Source organism: Rutilus rutilus (assembly GCF_951802725.1).
Source record: "Rutilus rutilus genome assembly, chromosome: 1".
NCBI lineage: Eukaryota > Metazoa > Chordata > Actinopteri > Cypriniformes > Leuciscidae > Rutilus > Rutilus rutilus.
The window spans coordinates 10,321,461-10,339,660 of NC_140209.1; the positions used below are offsets into that span (position 1 = coordinate 10,321,461).

Sequence of the window (18,200 nt, forward strand, 5' to 3'; positions counted from 1 at the left end):
TTTTGCAGCCTGTGTACTGTGTATAATTATTTTGTATATATAAATACACACATATGCATGTATTTATTTTAGAAATATTTGCATGTATATACTGTATATAAATTTATACATAATTTATATTATATATAAATATAAATAATTTATATATAAATAAATAAACATCTTAAATATATACATGCATATGTGTGTATTTATATATACAAAATAATTATACACAGTACACACACATATAATATGCAAACACAAACTTTTATTTTGGATGCGATTAATCGCGATTAATTTTTTCCCAGCCCTAAATATAACATTACCCTGTTACATGCTGCCTCTTTGGCTAGGCTATATGATCAAATCAAAATACATGGTAATTATTCTTTTATTAAAAAGAATGCTTACCCCTCTTGTGCCTTCACAAAGGACTTCCTAGTCCAGGCAGAAGAAAGTACTCAAATGATCCAAGGTCCAGTCCAGATGATTATAGTAAAAGTTTTAACAATCTTTATTAAAATAATCAAATGAAAAGAATACTTGTTACAGAACATAAATGAGTACTAACTAACAGATGGAAAAAATAGCTAAAGCTGGCATGCTTCTTGCATCTAGTAAAGGCTGGCGTACTAGATTGTTGTTTGCAAGGAAGAGCAATAAATCTTCCTTTGTCTTCTTCTTATATAGTCTTGAATTCAGCCGAATTCAGGTCCTGCAATAAGATCGTTACTCGCATACATATTTTGCAGCATAGCTCCTAAGCAGACTTTCTTTAACAGTCTCTGATGCTAACTCGCTTCACAAGCTCTAGCAGTTCCGCCTCTGACAGTTCGCCGAGGTCAGGGGATTTCCTGTTCTGTTGCGTTGCCCCAGAAATAGTCATTGCATAGGAAATGTCATTCTGACAAAACTGCCTGACATCTTCCGCTTATCCGGGGCCGGGTCGCGGGGGCAGCAGTCTAAGCAAAGATGCCCAGACTTCCCTCTCCCTAGACACTTCCTCCAGCTCTTCCGGGGGGACACCGAGGCGTTCCCAGGCCAGCCGGGAGACATAGTCCCTCCAGCGTGTCCTAGGTCTTCCCCGGGGTCTCCTCCCGGTGGGACGCGCCCGGAACACTTCCCCCGGGAAGGAACAGATGCCCGAGCCACCTCAGCTGACCCCTCTCGATGTGGAGGAGCAGCGGCTCTACTCTGAGCTCCTCCAGAGTGACCGAGCTTCTCACCCTATCTCTAAGGGATCGCCCAGCCACCCTGCGGAGAAAGCTCATTTCGGCCGCCTGTATCCGGGATCTTGTCCTTTCGGTCATGACCCAAAGCTCATTTCACTTCCTCAAATCTGCTTCACAGCTTTATCAGCGCTTTAACCTATTCTGAGAACAGTACTTGTTATTGACGCAGAGCAGAGAAGAGGTAAGCTAGCAGCGATGGGGTTAGGCTATGCTATGTTGAGGTAAAAAAAAATTATCTTCCAAGCCATGGTAAAATAATACAAGAGATTACATTGTAACTTACTAACATGAGGTTTAAAACATCAGTCATATATGTCTGTTTGGGTTTGATTAGACATGGGAAAATATTAAAACATGCTGTAATGTGAAACTATTAACAGTTTATTATCATTAAAATAAGAGGATATTTGCATTATTATTTGTATATATCATACTGGAGATATCACTACTAATGATGCTTAAAGTTAGCAAAAAATGTTTAACTAAATTTTTAAATTAACACAACTCTCTAACTCTGACTCTCTGATGCTACAACTGCTTCTACTACTCCTGCAACACTCACAAGGAGGCGCGAGTTTCGAACCCCTTTTATCTGGAAGCGACACTTCCACGTAATTGCATTTCTCAGATATAACAAAAGTCACAATTTATTAACAGATACAGAAAATGACACCCAATTATAAGCCTTAATTCTTCATCTGGGTAATCACACATTGAGCTGTAATCTTAAAAGAGAGAACACCAACTACAAGAAACAAAACAAACCCCCAAAAATCTAGCGGGCACTCAAGGAGGACTGACCGGCCACTGGTGTGAGCCCACTCTATTTCCCCTGTAAAATTCACCAGAAAACGTGCCCAAAAAAAAGAGGAGACAAACACACACCACACGCACACACACACACACAGATAAAAGATGTGCACACCACAGTGTACATGCAGCACCAACGGAGGGTATCCACCAAAGAGACCACACCCGCCTTCCAACCAGCACCCCTCAGCGATCCGCTAAAACAACAAAACAAGAATAAAACAAATGAGTTGGTTCTCAGAATAAAAGAATGCTCAGGAAACTGACCATTATAGTTTAAGCAGCCCCTATGTAGACTGATAACAGCAGCAATACCCAGCCTTACTAGACGCGTCACAATATTAAATATGAAATTAATAAACAGATCTTAACCAACAAAACCAAAAGAAAGAAAAAGGTTACATATCCCAAAAAGTGAAAAGTGAAAGACAGCGGTGTCAAGTAAACTGGAAATAAAAAAAAAATAAACAAATGTTACATCAGATAAATATAACATCACATAAACATAATAAACTGCACAAATAAATATTGCCACTCCCCCAGCTACATCACTCCAAAAACACATACAACCCTACCAGGTTGAACAGCACCACAGTGCCATTTTCAATGGTCACTAACATACGTCCACCAGCCCCACGACCATCAGGGAGATCTAACCAGCCGAAAACAAATCCCTAAAAATTGTTAAAAGCAAGTCACAAATTTCAAACTAAATGCAAATCATTCTGACCTACCTCTCACTCAATATACAGCACACACACACAAGCGTGGGGGAAACAGCCTACGAACAAAACAAACAGGGATCCCTTAAAAGATAGTACTATCTGAACTTCACTTAGGGGTAGTGATGTGACGTTCGGCACTGAGGCTTCGAAGCTTGTATCAAAAAAAAAAAAACATCTCACATTGAAGCAGTAGGTGTGTTCGACATCGGCTGCGGCTGGATGTAACCGATCGGCGAGAGTAGCTGCGTGCAGGCGGGGAGGAGCTGCAAACGGAGACGTGAAGTCGGACACTTTCTGGTTCCCGTAGTGACCGTTCACGTGGTGTTTGCATACTTTACCACAGCTGAAGTGAAATAAATGCAATATTTGCCTAATAATGCACAGATGTTTCAGATACATTTTCATTCAATACTTTGTACTGCTTCATACAGCGTCTGTTAGAACAAGAATAAAGATCAACATAAGTTACTTTCAATGAAGTGGAGTCTACGTTCTCCCCTACAGAGCCTGCCCACTCCCTATTAAGCTCTATTGTACCGAATTTTGGTTGTAGTACCACCAGAGTTCCACTGGGGGTGATCGCCATGAGTGCAAAATGAATGGGAGTCAATGGGGCTAGACAGCTAAATTTGTCTCTTTCACCCGATTGCCATTGAGAAATCTCAGATCTGATTGTAGATTTTGCAAGTACAACATGGGTTTTAGGTCGAAAGTTGAATGAACGAGTACTTATGTCCTTTTGATTTCTTACAGGTTGAGTTGTTGTTGCCCATAACACGCTAGCATTCTGCTAATGAACGCTGATTGGTCAGTGAAGGACTGATTACGACCAGAGATACCGCTTGATGGCATCGTGGCATCCGCAGCGGGACCAGAAACAAACAAAACAAAAACTCTTCTAGCACGTGTGTTTACCTGTGTCAGCTGTGTTGTCGATGCCTCGAGTGAAAAGAAAGTGCAGAGCGCGAACGCACCAGAGTGAGTGAAGGATTGCCGTAAGCAGTATCTCTGGTCGTACATGTGTATGACGTCATTGACACTTTAAAAGACTTTTTAAAGCAAATAAGTGACTCAAAAAAATCTAACACCCAGCAATGTGTAATTTATTTGCATCTCCTTTCGAATACAACATTCAAATTACTAGACAAAAATTTATATCCTGAGAAAAGTGGATTTTTATTGGTATAGCGCCATAGACCTCCATTCATTCTGCACTCGTCCTGTGAGCGCCCTCATATGGAATCAGAGTGGAACTGCAACCAGTTCAGAAGCCGGAAGTGTACTGAGAGTGAAACTTCTCGCCATATTAGACATTCTCTGATGAAGTCGAACAAGCCTAGTGTATCGGAGCTTGATTCGTTTTGCCATAACCACGTGATCTGTGACGTCCAAAGCTTCGTTTCCACACACAGTCACATGACTGCTTCGTGTTCAGATTCAGAAATAGCGTGAACCCCTTGAGCAGGTTTTGAGTGTCATGCCCTTCAGTAGTAGTAAATAAAAAAAGAAATAGACTCAGCCCTCACACTGTTGAACAAGTCCTGTTCCTTAATAAAAAAAACTTTAATTTATTAAATTACCCACAAAATAAAATGTCAGCTCCCCAGTTCACAAGCACTTCACCATTCCACAATAATTTTATTTTATTTTGATTATATATGCCTACATGAGCCTTGCCTATGAACTCGTAGGATTAGGACTGAGGCTAAAGTTTATGTGAATAAGGCTGCATTTGTTGATCAAAGCAGATTCATAAGAACTGTTTCTGTACAAGTTAATTAGTCCCATTTATTTTTATTTATTTTCATAAATTCATTCATACAGTTGTTTGTTCATACATTGTGTAAGAACTACATCAACACTAACACATGAATTATGAGGATTAATTGTATTGCTTTGTGGTTTACAGAGCACAAAGAGATTTATTAAATGAAACAACTTTCCACCTTTTGACCACAAGATGTCGTTAGTGTGCAACGTGTTGAAAAGCTTCCAGTAATGAACCATTTTACAATACAGTCGAGGGGGAAAGCCCCAGTGCTTCACAAAGCTTCATTTCACCATCACTACTTAGGGGCAACAATAAATACAGAATCAATAACCGGATCTATTTTCTCAGGGCTGGAGAGAGTAAAGCAGAACATTATAATCCATGTGTAGAAACTCTTCCTGAAGACATTTAATATCTGCTTTACAGACGCTCATGAAGTGTGTGCAAATACTTTCTGTTTCACCAAACTGGAGCTGACGTTAATCATTTCAAAATACCTTAAAAACTGGTTTAGAATTAATTTTCTACAAGTTAGTCATGAATAGTGGAAACCTTTTCAGTAACAAAACAATTTTTTCACTAATAATGTAATGATTTTATTTCTAGATTTTAACGGCATGTGGGAAACTGCTAAAATAAAGAAGTGAGACTAACAGTAATTCTCTCGTGTGCAAAAGTAGCCAATAAACTGTTCAGAGCAGATGTGTGTTGAGACAGTGTGGTCACTCATTTGATCAGATGAGAGCAAGTTACCAACCACAGGAGGAGCTGATGATGTTTAAAGGAAGAGCTGTAACTATAATGAAGAGAAAGACTGACAGAAACACAAAATGGCTGATAAGTGTGATCTGTGTGTGCTGGGACTGATCATTCTCTCTTCACTTCTCACAGGTAAAGAAATCTGTATTTTCTCTAAAGACATTGTAGGATTGAAAATAATCCAAGATATTTGAAATGAACAAAGACGTTTGCTTTACTGTTTTTCACCCCCTCTTTCTACCACAATGTCCATCTGTAGTTCCTAAAGGCACAGAGGGGCTGATAGTGATCACTGTAGGCCAAGATGTGTGTACTTCAGGGGTCGATGAATTGTCACACATTTAGTACCGTGGGGGAAGTTGTAATTATCTGATTGGTCAGTTTGAACGTCTCACATTTGGGTTTTAGTCACATGGTCAGGGAAAGGATAAAATTCAAATTCAATTCATTTCAAATTTATTTGTATAGCGCTTTTCCCAATACATATTGTTTCAAAGCAGCTTTACAGAAAGTGCATTTCAGAAATGTACATAGAGAAATACAGTTAGTTAATCATGTATTGATTTAGGGCATAAACATATCGCCAGCGTCGAGTCGTCTCTTCACAGGCGTCGAGTCGTCTCTTCACGGGCTTCGAGTCGTCTCTTCACGGGTGTTGGGGCATCTGTAGTTTCCATGAGAGGCTGGATACAAACTGGAGCTGACGATCTGTATTTACCTCGGGACTAGCGTCCCGAGATAACAACAGAAAAGCAGATGGGAAATAATTAGCGTAGCTGCTGTTCATAATATTAATGCATTCAATCTGATTCAACTGTAGTATAAAAGGTAAGTATTATGTGAATGCTTGGCTAAAAAGATGCGTCTTTAATCTAGTTTTAAACTGTGACAGCGAGTCTGAGCCTCGAACAATATCAGGAAGGCCATTCCAGAGTTTAGGAGCTAAATGTGAAAACGCCCTCCCTCCTTTAGTGGACTTAGATATCCTAGGAATGAACAGAAGCCTTGAATTTAGTGATCTTAAAGAGCGCGATGGATTGTAGGGCGATAGAAGATCCGTTAAATACACTGGAGCTAAGCCGTTTAGGGCTTTATAGGTCAGTAGTAATACTTTGTAATTGATCCGGAACTTTATAGGTAACCAGTGTAGAGATGATAGAATTGGTGTTATATGATCATATTTTCTTGATCTAGTAAGAACTCTAGCAGCTGCATTTTGGACTAACTGTAGCTTGTTTATTGAGGATGCAGGACAATCAGCTAATAAAGCATTACAGTAATCTAGTCTCGAGGTCATGAATGCATGAACTAACTTTTCTGCATCAGAAACAGATAGCATATTACGTAGCTTAGCAATGTTTCTAAGGTGGAAAAAAAAGTGACTAAAAGAACTAAAAGAACTAAAAAACTAAAAGAAGTTTGTAACTAATCTCTGCTCTCTCTCTATCTTTCTCTCTCTTTCTCTCTGGTAACATTTTACAAAAATGCTGGGTACAATTAATGGTATAAGTTATTATCATCTTATACATCTATTTTGAACTATTTTAAGTATAACTATAACCATGTTGTCAATAAACCCTTTCAATTACAACTAATGTGCTAACTAGTTTTGATTTGGTATTGACTTGCTATATAGTATAATAGTGCTATCTATTGCAATACAATATTGTCACTCTCTATAGCAACGCTCTCACACATATTAATCTATTGTAACTGCGCTTATTTCCGTCATTGGTATAAGTGGCAGTGGGTGGAATAGACAAGAAATGTACAGTTTTCTACCATCTTGCTGACAATGTTTCTTTAGTCATTCGTCAGTCTTGCAGGAAATCCACCCTTACAACATTTAGTGGAATTAGTCTGGAAAGAGTTCATTTGAACATGCTCAGTTTATTCTTGCACACATTCACGTTGTGATCTCAGAGTTGTGTATTGATACACACAGATCATACTGTATTATTCTTGATACTGGACATAGTGTCACTCAAACATCTGATGATGAAGAATTATCTTCATATTAAGAGTGTGTCAGTGATTTGAACAGCTCTCTGATGAAGACTAATAGTTTATTCTGGAGAGTGTGTTGTTTGCTTTAAATGAGGAAAAAGACTGATTTAAAACTAATAATTGAAGCTGGTAATGCTGTTTGTGGAGTTGTTTAATCCTCCTCTGCTGAGATCTTCAGAGATTTAATGTCTTTATCTTCAGTTGATTTAATCTAATGCTGAGTTCACACTGCACGATTTTAGCCCCGATTTTGTCACTGTCAAAATGTGGCAGTTTTTTTACAGCAATGTTTTACAGTGTGCACTGTAACAAATTGCCACATTTTGACAGTAACATGCTGTTTTCCATTAAAACAGCAATATAACATTGAAACAAATGCATTCTGGGAGATATTTGTCTTTTTTAAAACACACCCTATACCCTCATTCACTATTCCCTACATTAGTTCACTAATATAGTCCACTTGACAGAGTGAATAAAAACAAGTGAGTTAATTCAGACACTGATGAACACCTGCTGTTAACAAGCAGAATCACTGAAGGAAAGAGGAACAAGAAGAACAGAAAAAATATGAAATCAACTGAAGATAAAGACATTAAATCTGTGAAGATCTCAGCAGAGGAGGATTAAACAACTCCACAAACAGCATTACCAGCTTCACTTATTACTAACCAGACTGACTTTATTTCTGTCAGACGTCTACAGATGTTATTATTAAAAGGTGACAGAGGTTTAGATGGCATTGTATTTTCATTTGATGTCACCATGATGGCGATCAGTGTTTGCTTTAGTTGGGCTCTGGACCCTTGGCTTTTGAACATTAGTTTTTCTTTGACTGCGATAGCTTTGTATTTAAATACATTTGCTATTGCAAAAAAAGCTGAAAGAAAACAGGATCAGATGACAATGGCTGTTTGTTAATGGTCACATTCATCATCTTGTGCCACGGATCTCATTTATTGTCTAATGTATTTTATCAGCGCAGTTTTTTTTTACAGTGTGTATTTTAGTCAACTGCTTTTTATGCTGGTATGTTTTATGTTTCATTTTTTAATATATATCATAATGAGCACTGAGATACACTGTGTTTCAGGTACCAGTGGAGTGGATGATGATCATGTGTTCATCAGTTCTGGTGAAAATGTGCGTCTGTCCTGTAATAATGCTCTTTCTGACTGCAAATCAACTACATGGAACTACTCTAACAGTCATTCAGTAGCAGCAGTTGAACTGATTACTTTAGGGATAAAGAATAAAGACACAGAGAGACATGAGAGACTGAATCTGGAGTCTGACTGCTCTCTGAACATCAAGAACGTCACAGAAGAAGATTATGGATTTTACATCTGCAGACAAAATGACAGACAACCAGGATCTGATGCACGTGTTTTTCTGCATGTTCTTCATGGTAAGTTTATAAGGTAACACTTTACTTGAAGGGGTGTGCATAAGACTGACATGACACCTTCATAATCATGACATGGCAGATGTCATAAATATGAAGGAATTCTTATGCATGTTTATGACAACTGTCATTAAGTGTCATTCGCTCAATTATGACATTTTTAATGCAAATATGACACTGTTTGAGATGTCTTTGTTATGACAACTTGACATAAACCAATACATCATAAGCTGTTAGTGTCTTTGTCATGACAACTTGACATTACCAAGACAACATAAATTGTCATAAATATGTCATAAACATGACATTGCAGATTAACTATCAAACCTAAGAAACCACTTAGCTTTATGGGTTAGCATTTCATTAAACTGTCAGGTGGTTGGTTTTGACATTGGCTGTCATGAGGCCATTATAACTGTGTCATGAATGTTTTTCTTGACCTCAAGTACAGTGGTACAAATTTAATTTGTCATTAAAATGTTATAATGGCTTCATGACAGCCAATGTCAAAACCAACCACATGACAGTTTAATGAAATGTTAACCCCTAAAGCCTAAGTGTTTTCTTAAGTTTGATAATTAATCTGCTATGTCATATTTATGACATATTTATGACAGGTTGTGTTGTCTTAGTAAAGTCAAGTTGCCATAACAAAGACATCTCACACAATGTAATATTTTCATTAAAAATGTCATAATTGAGCGAATGACACTTAATGACAGTTGTCATAAACATGCATAAAACCTCCTTCATATTCATGACATGTGTCATGTCATGATTATGACGGTGTCATGTCAGTCTTATGCACACCCCTTCAAGTAAAGTGTTACCGTTTATAATTTTGTGGTCAATTTAAAATTCTCCCTTTAAACTCAGATGATGACTCAAGAGTCTGTGATTTGTGTCTTGTGTTCAGTTTCAGTGTCTCCATCATCATCATCATCATCATCATCATCATCTTCATCCTCACAGACTGATATCAATCCAGGCCGCTCTGTGACTCTCTCCTGTCAGTTGTATTCATTTACTGGATTCTCCTGTGATCATTTTGTCCGTTCTGAGGGATTTGAGCTGTTGTGGGTGAATCAGGCTGGTGTTGATCTGAGGACAGACTCCACATATCAGATATCATCATTTTCAGATCACTGTATCATCACTCTGACTACAACACTCCTGAATGAAGATGACAACAGAGAGTGGAGATGTCAGCTCACTCACAGAAATCAAGTCAAGACCTCATTCAGATACACTGTCAAGTATTCAGGTGAGAAAACAGTGTTAGAAGACCCTCATAATGTCAGTAACACTAAGGTCTATCAGTATCACTGAACCAGAACAAACTGAGGGAACAAAAGCTTCTTTGACTCTCACAGAAGAGTAACTCAAAGCATTGCTTCAAACTAATGAACTGCAGTGAAGTAACAGTCGAAAACGTGATGCTGGAAATAATAAAGGAATTGAAACTTGACAGCAAAAATATTAACTTTGTATGTAATATGATGATCAAAGTTAAAATATGATTGGTCATATTGTACAGTATTAATCATGTGAACTAACATTCATCTTCACAGCTCAAGCTGATTCAACGACAGCAGTGAATCCAGTCCACATCACACACTCGCAGGATCCCTCAACTATAAACACACACGTTTCTAAAGGTACATCATCACTGTCTTTCTCACATCAGTGCTTTCCAGTGCATAATGCTAGAGTTATCTTCAGTGTTAACTCATCAAAATATGACTGTCATATTCTACATTATGATTGTCACATTGAGTTGTTGTTTAGTTTCATTTCATGGACTTTTATGGTGTGTCCCAATTAGCGTACTTATGCATATTCTAGGACATGTTTAGTATAAACAGTGAGAGTAGTGTGTTCATATAACACTCCGGTTCTTTCACTCGATTCTCCCAGAAAGCGTCACATGAAGACGATATGTTGAGCTCATCCATGCAGCGCATTCACTGTAGATCCATGAAAAACACCAAACAGACATAAAATACTGCTCATCCACTCACAACATTATCAAAAAACATACATGTAAAAGTAAACAAAACAAAATATACAAAAAAGAGAAAGAGAAAGAGAAACACAAAATAAGCCGTACACTCGTAATGCTCAGCAACAAGTTTAACATATAAAACTTCAGTTATTCATCAAGTCTGGGTGTCTTATGACATTTTTGGTTTGTTATGGAGTAGGCTAACAAAAACAGCCTTGGATGAACAAAGTTCGTTCTTTAAGGAAGGAGTGTAGAAGGGCAGAAAGAAAATGGAGGAAGGACAAATTACAAATCTCTTATCAGCTATTGCAACATTCCTTAGTTAAATTTCAAGAGGAGGCCGCTTTGCAAAGGTCTAAATTCCCCCCTTCCATATGTAAAGCGCTTTGAGTAGGCCTACCTAGAAAAGCGCTATATAAATGTAATTAATTATTATTAATTATTATTATTATTAAATATTTTTCTAATTTGATTTCTCAAAATTCCCACTGTCCAAAGTTTTTGTTCGCTACTATAAATTCAGTATTAAATTCTTCTACTGAGATTGGTGTTGCTCAGAGCCCAGAGTTGTGTGAGAAGTTTTGCAGCTTCTTCATTAACAAAATCCTTTGCATCAAATCCCAGATTGTACCGAATCCATCCCAGAAGGTCTGGCGTCTGCCTTTGTCTCACATGTGGAACTATCGAATATAGTGTCCAGTTTAAGATCAACCACTTGTTCATTTGATGTTATACCAACTACATTGTTAAAGGAAGTCCTGGACTCAGTTGCACCAAATATTATTTCTGTCATTAACAGTTCTTTACAGACGAGCTCTGTTCCATCTTGTTTTAAGCATGCAGTAGTTCATCCGCTGCTCAAAAAGGCAAATTTGGATCCATCTGATCTAAATAACTACCTATATAACCTATCTAAATAACCTATTTCAAAACTTCCTTTCTTATCAAAAGTATTGGAGAAAGCTGTTTTAAATCAGTTATCCCCGTACTTAATTGAGAATAATATACTCGATCCGTTTCAGTCTGGTTTTAGATCCAAGCATAGCACTGAATCAGCCTTGTTGAGACTGGTAAACGACCTGTTGTTATTTGTGGATTCCGGAAACTGTGCGGTTCTGGTATTGTTGGATTTAAGTGCAGCTTTTGATACAGTGGATCACTGCATTCTTTTAAACAGGTTAAAAACTGAGGCTGGTATCTGTGATACGGCTGTAGAGTGGTTTGGATCCTATTTCTCAGAGAGGAGTTTCCCTGTGGAGATAGGTCAGTTTCATTCATCAACTGTTCCTGTCACGGGTGGAGTACCGCAAGGCTCCATTTTGGGACCGATTTTGTTTTCTTTATATATGCTCCCCCTTCGTTACATCTTTGAATCTCATCAGATCTCAACAAGGCTGGATTATTGTAACGCCTTGTATGCTGGTATCAACCAGTTTTCATTAATGCGTTTGCAACTGGTTCAGAATGCCGCAGCCCGCTTCTTGATGGGGAAGGGAAAGTTTGAGCATATCACCCCTATTCTATTGCATTTACATTGACTACCGGTCAAATACAGAATTGAGTACAAGGTTTTGACTTTTGTATTTAAAGCCTTGCATGGTCTTGCTCCAGTTTATATTTCAGACCTTCTTTGTCCGTACTCTCCTCGAAGATCTCTTAGATCATCATCTGAGAGATTATTAACTATCCCGCACTCTCGTTTGAAATCTAAAGGTGACAGAGCGTTCTCCTTTCTTGGTCCTAGACTGTGGAATTTGTTACCTCAATCTGTCAGGTTGTCTTCTTCTTTATATGTATTCAAGTCGGCACTGAAAACGCATCTTTTCTCTCAGGCCTATTCATAATTGTGGATATGTAGCCTTAGTGAGTTAAATTTTTTACTATGTAATTTGTACGACTTTTGTTTTTATCGTGTTTTTTTGTGTTTTTATTGTGTTTCTGTGAAGCACCTTGGTCAGCAGAAATGCTGTTTTAAGGTGCTATATAAATAAAAGTGACCTTGACCTTGTAGGCTAATAGATTTAAATCTGACATATTGCGGTGCATTCCACTGTATTTCAGTGTGATTTACACATTTCATTCTGTATGACTTGTATTTTTGTGGATTTGGCATTTATCCACGGTCTAAACTTGTATTTTTGTGACATTTTATTCCACTGCATCTCCAAATTTTCTGTAAATTGTTTTCCACAATTGCTAATTCTTTTATTTGTTTTATTTTAATTGTATGACGAATTACAGAAATAATCAGGCAAACTAATATTTTTTTTGTCTAATTAGGCACAGGGTTAATATGAATGTGTACGTATTAAGAATTAATATAATATTAGTACATTTGTAGCCTTCAGTAAATTAAAAAAGCCCAGCTTTAGGAAGGGAAGAGACAGAGAAAGAAAGAGCGATGGATAAGAGGAGAGAGCAGGTATTGACAAATAATCTAACATGGTTTTAAAGCTATTTCTTATCCTTTTTTGGCCTTCAAAAGTCTTATATTGCACATAGATCAGAGAAAAAAAGAAAAATAAACTATGGCCCTGTATTAGGCAAAAGATCAATAATGAATGTGTACATATTGTGAATGAATTTAATGAACTTAGTTAGTTACCTATCTTTCCTGGTAGCCTTCAGTAAATGAACGTGTCTGAGACCCTGTGTTTACTTTCTTCTCTGACACGGACAAACATGAAAGGCCTTTATCAGTCAAAGCTCAGCTTTAAGAGGTGTTGTATTTGTATCCCGCTGTAACCTCTAGATCCTTCTAAACATTCCCATAATCTGCTGCAATCAAACATTGCCCTGACCTGTAGATTAAAGATGTAAGATGTCGATTCAGATCCCTCGGCGGAGCCTCTAACCAGCTCAATCTTGAATTCGGATGCACTGGGCGTTTGCCAATATTAATATTTAATTACAAAAATCATGAATTATTGATAGGGAAAAATTACTCTTACACTTGCTTAAAACATTTTACGAATCACCACAACATGATGATTTATTTTTATTTAGAAAAGATTCAGAATAATACAAAGACAAAAAATTCCAAAGGCACAAATAACATAAACACTTAAAAGTTCCAAAAAAAAAAAAAAAAACACTCAAGGCTTTTTAAACCAACCCTGTTCTGGGCGGCCTTCTAACTATGGGCTGTCATTATAGTACTGCCACTTCCCTTATAAGGTCAAACTTTGGACTTATCCTAGTCCTTCATTAACATACGCTTGCAGAAGCACATATTCAAAATATCTATTTTCACACATATTTTATGCAGCACAGAGCACACACACAGTCCCTTGTAGTTTTTCTTGTTTATTAGTCTCCCCAGGTGTTTCTGATTAGCCACGCCCCCTTGTTATCTTGTTTAGCTTGTTTGCCTCTGTATTTAAACCCTGTGTCTTGTTTCAGTGTTGGTGGGTTCTTGACTTTGTAATGTTGTTTGTTCTGTTCCTGAGTCCTGTTCCCTAGTCCTGCTTCCTCCTTTGTTTCAACCTGCATCGTTACACAAATGATGTTCACAGTTCCCTTTAAAAATACATGTGGCCCTAACAACCTAAACATGTTGCGACCACACACACACACACACACACACACACACACACACACACACACACATAACACCTCTAACAATAACCCTTAAGTTCGCAGGTCAAGCTCAAATTATGCTTTAAGTAATTTGAGCTCGTCCTGCAAATTCAACACATCCTCTTTTGAGCCATCTATTTCATTTACAGGTTATTTTAAGGAACAGAAGCATCTCTGCATGTTCAGCAACAAGTCTGCTTCTGCTTTCATTCAGAATGTGTGACACGGAGCTAAATAATCTTTCGCTTTCCACGCTACTGCAAGGGGCTTAAAGATATTTTTGTGCCATTTGAGCCAGAGCCGGAAATCGCAGATTATTAACTGCCCAGTACTTGAAGGGTTTGTCTGACCGATGCACAGCGGTCTCTCCAAGGTATGCTTCCAGCTGTATGGTAACAGCTGTTGGAGATCTGCTCGTAGATGTAGATGCATCTGCAATTTCTTCAAAAACACTGTCCAGACTGCTACCTGGCTGGTCACTGTGAGGCCTTTTGACAGCTGGTTCTCTGTGCTCCTCAGCTGTGGCTGTCTCTTCAGCAGATGTTATTTGCAGCTCCAGTACCACCATTTCGTTGACCTGCCTTGCAGTGTCTGTGTTGGAGAAGAATCGATCTTTATACCTTAAAAAAATAAATAAAAATGACAATGACAATGACAATGACAATGACAATATAAGCATTAATTTTATGCAGTATAAGAGAAAAAAAACTCTTGCATTTTAGAATTGAAATTGAATAGATTACCCCAACATTTATTTATTTTTTAATTCTATCATTATGATGAAATTATTTAATATAAAAACTTAATAGTATATAATAATGAATGATATATACATTTAATAAAAAAAAATCAAGTTATTTATTATAATTAAAATTATTATTATTATTTATTTTTTTACCTTGGATCGAGTAACGTTGCGATGCAGTAAAGCGGGTTTTGTTCAATGTTGGAGAAGCGCTTCTGCAAAGCAGCAAGCAAAGTGCTCTTCAACGTTGTACGGACCACAACATGTACAGAACTTTTGGAAATTTTCCAAGTCGCAAGCATTTCCTCAAATATGCTCGCAATAGCCTCGGAGAATTGTTTTGCATGGAGCATGATTTGTTGTAGATTGAAATCGCCATCTATCCATTGTGCTGTTAAGATGATGAGAGACACTGGATTTACACTACAACTCCATATGTCAGTGGTAAAGCTAATCGCTTTTATGTCACGCAACAAGCTGGTGATGTGCTTTTTCACGTCGTTGTGTATCTGTTTTATGATGCCCTCCACCCCGACCCCGAGAAAAAAAAAAACTTTGTTTTTGCCAGTTTAACTTTTTATTACCAAACATAAAACTCAGTACCAATAACACAATAGCAGCATCACAATATAAAACTTAAGAACACTAAAAAGAGAAAGTAAAATCTTGACAGCTTTGCTGACTTTGTAAACATATGTAGAATAGCCAACACACACTACACATATGAAAGTGCAAACTTTTCTTCAGTAACAGAACTGATACCGATACCGATACCGATACTGGTATCAGTAATCTTCTCCAGCGCCTTTCTCTCCTTCTTCTCATCTTGAGAGCTCTCCTTGCGTTGTCCCTCCGGAGGTGTTCAACTATAAGATCGTCCATAAAAATCTCAACCTTGTCTGTTACATTTACATTTCTTATTTCTGGGTCATCTCCATCCGTTACATTCAAAGCATGCAGATAGTGTTTAATATATACCATTTCTGGAGATTTATCAGAAGAATTCATAATCATTTGTTCTCCAGTTCCAACATTTATTACAGAGGGGAAGAGACAGGGCAAGATAAAAATAAAAGAGAAGAAGAGAGTGATGGAGTTGAGGAGAGAAAAATAATCTACTTCACACTGAAATGATTTTAAAGCTATTGTTATCCAATTTTTTGGCCTTCAAAACATCTTAAACTACACATATGTAGATCAGAAAAATCTAAACCGAACCCCCCTAACTGCCTCACATTTGGGACCTCAGTGATTATAAAACTCTGCCTTTATACTAATAAACAGCCGATATCCTAGTAATCCATCCATCCATCCATCTTCTTCCGCTTATCCGGGGCTGGGTCGCGGGGGCAGCAGTCTAAGCAGAGATGCCCAGACCTCCCTCTCCCTGGACACTTCCTCCAGCTCTTCCGGGGGGACACCGAGGCGTTCCCAGGCCAGCTGGGAGACATAGTCTCTCCAGCGTGTCCTAGGTCTTCCCCGGGGTCTCCTCCCAGTGGGACGCGCCCGGAACACCTTCCCGGGAAGGCGTCCAGGAGGCATCCGGAAAAGATGCCCGAGCCACCTCAGCTGACCCCTCTCGATGTGGAGGAGCAGCGGCTCTACTCTGAGCTCCTCCCGAGTGACCGAGCTTCTCACCCTATCTCTAAGGGATCGCCCAGCCACCCTGCGGAGAAAGCTCATTTCGGCCGCCTGTATCCGGGATCTTGTCCTTTCGGTCAGGACCCAAAGCTCATGACCATAGGTGAGAGTAGGAACGTAGATTGACTGGTAAATCGAGAGCTTCGCCTTGCGGCTCAGCTCCTTCTTCACCACGACAGACCGGTACATCAACCGCATTACTGCAGAAGCTGCACCGATCCGTCTGTCAATCTCCCGTTCCATCCTTCCCTCACTCGTGAACAAAACCCCAAAATACTTAAACTCCTCCACTTGAGGCAGGAACTCTCCACCAAATGTAGTAATATGCATGTTAATAAGCAACTAGTTAATAGTGAGAATTAGAACCTAAACTAAAGTGTTACCGTTTTTAAATCATACACTTAGGGTTGTCACGGACACGGTACCAAAATTTCAGTATTCGGTACCAATACCAGTGCAAAACCACGGTTCTCGGTACCAATTTCGGTACCAAAGCTTAATTTAGATTAAATTTACATTATATTAAATTGTATATCGTGTTTTATTCGATTTGACTGTACTTTTATTTAATCCAAAACTGCGTTCATATTTAATTTTAAAAGGGCTTTTTAAACGTGCTAAGAGTTATCCAGCCAAGAATAAGCCTAGAACTGCTTTTCTGACGGACTGATATGAATGACATAAATAGGGATGCACTGATACTGACACCAGTATTTGTGTCGGTGTCGGTCCGATACTGTGTTCATTTTTTTGCGCGTGCAAAATCTTTATTTCAGATGTAGGCTATGCCGCGGCGAGATGAAAACGTCTCAACAGGTCATGTGACAAAAACCTTTCCGTAACAACATCGAAAGCTCGGCCGAACAGCTGATTATAGCTGTACAGGGCGGCAGATATATCTAGTAGTAAAGCTAATGCAAGGGCTAGGAATAAATTCTTTGCTGATACTTCCTCATCATCATGGAGAGCACAGTTCGCACCGCTTTCTCCTTTCCACAAGCACTTGCTCTCCCGCTGTCTGTCGTTGCTGTGCAACCATGAACACGCGCCTGGAAAAAGCGCGTTATGTGGCTCTTTCCTCCTTTCTTGTCAACGAGTGGATTCAGAGCCACCGCATCAGTAGCACCGCCGGTCGCCATGTCTCAGTGTTTTTATGAAGAGGACACAACTGTGTAGCTTTTGGACTGCGCATCAAGAACTGGATTAATCCGGTACTTCGGTACCAACGGTACTTATGAAAAGCTGGTACCATAACGGTTTAATTTTTTTAGTACCAACTTGGTACCGAAGTACCGGGTCTTTTGACAACACTACACACACTTATTGGGAGCTGAGTCCCGCTAAAATGAAAATCCTGTGTGAAGCTCAAGTATTATGTGATGATGATGTTGTGTATATGTGGCATTATGTGTTGAACTGAACTAACAGACGTGATCCACAGATCCAGGAGAAACTGAAGTCAGTGTGACTGCTGGATCATTATACAGAGGTACGACACGTTCATTTATACTGACAGCTTTATAACATTAAACTATCAGT

The 18,200-nt window shown here is 38.6% G+C and overlaps 1 protein-coding gene and 1 long non-coding RNA gene across 3 annotated transcripts in view; one reads left to right on the top strand and one right to left on the bottom strand.

Annotated features, from left to right (window-relative positions):
• The window catches only part of LOC311287664, a 64,360-nt gene extending 63,093 nt beyond the window's left edge, over positions 1–1,267 (bottom strand). Inside the window, exon 1 of the long non-coding RNA XR_014626770.1 lies at positions 394–1,267. This is a non-coding gene — a long non-coding RNA (uncharacterized lncRNA). The remainder of the gene's footprint in view (positions 1–393) is intronic.
• Positions 1–18,200, top strand: part of LOC311287571 (uncharacterized protein) — a 37,221-nt gene that overhangs the window by 17,683 nt on the left and 1,338 nt on the right. The window contains exons 1-5 of one of the 2 annotated variants that reach the window (XM_084404474.1): positions 5,236–5,411; positions 8,380–8,694; positions 9,608–9,955; positions 10,263–10,349; positions 18,103–18,150. In XM_084404474.1, the coding sequence (XP_084260600.1) occupies positions 5,351–5,411; positions 8,380–8,694; positions 9,608–9,955; positions 10,263–10,349; positions 18,103–18,150 (859 nt within the window). In that variant the 5' untranslated portion in view covers positions 5,236–5,350. Of the gene's footprint in view, positions 1–5,235; positions 5,412–8,379; positions 8,695–9,607; positions 9,956–10,262; positions 10,350–18,102; positions 18,151–18,200 lie in introns of those variants that run through there. The other variant, XM_084404475.1, reaches the window with a different exon arrangement.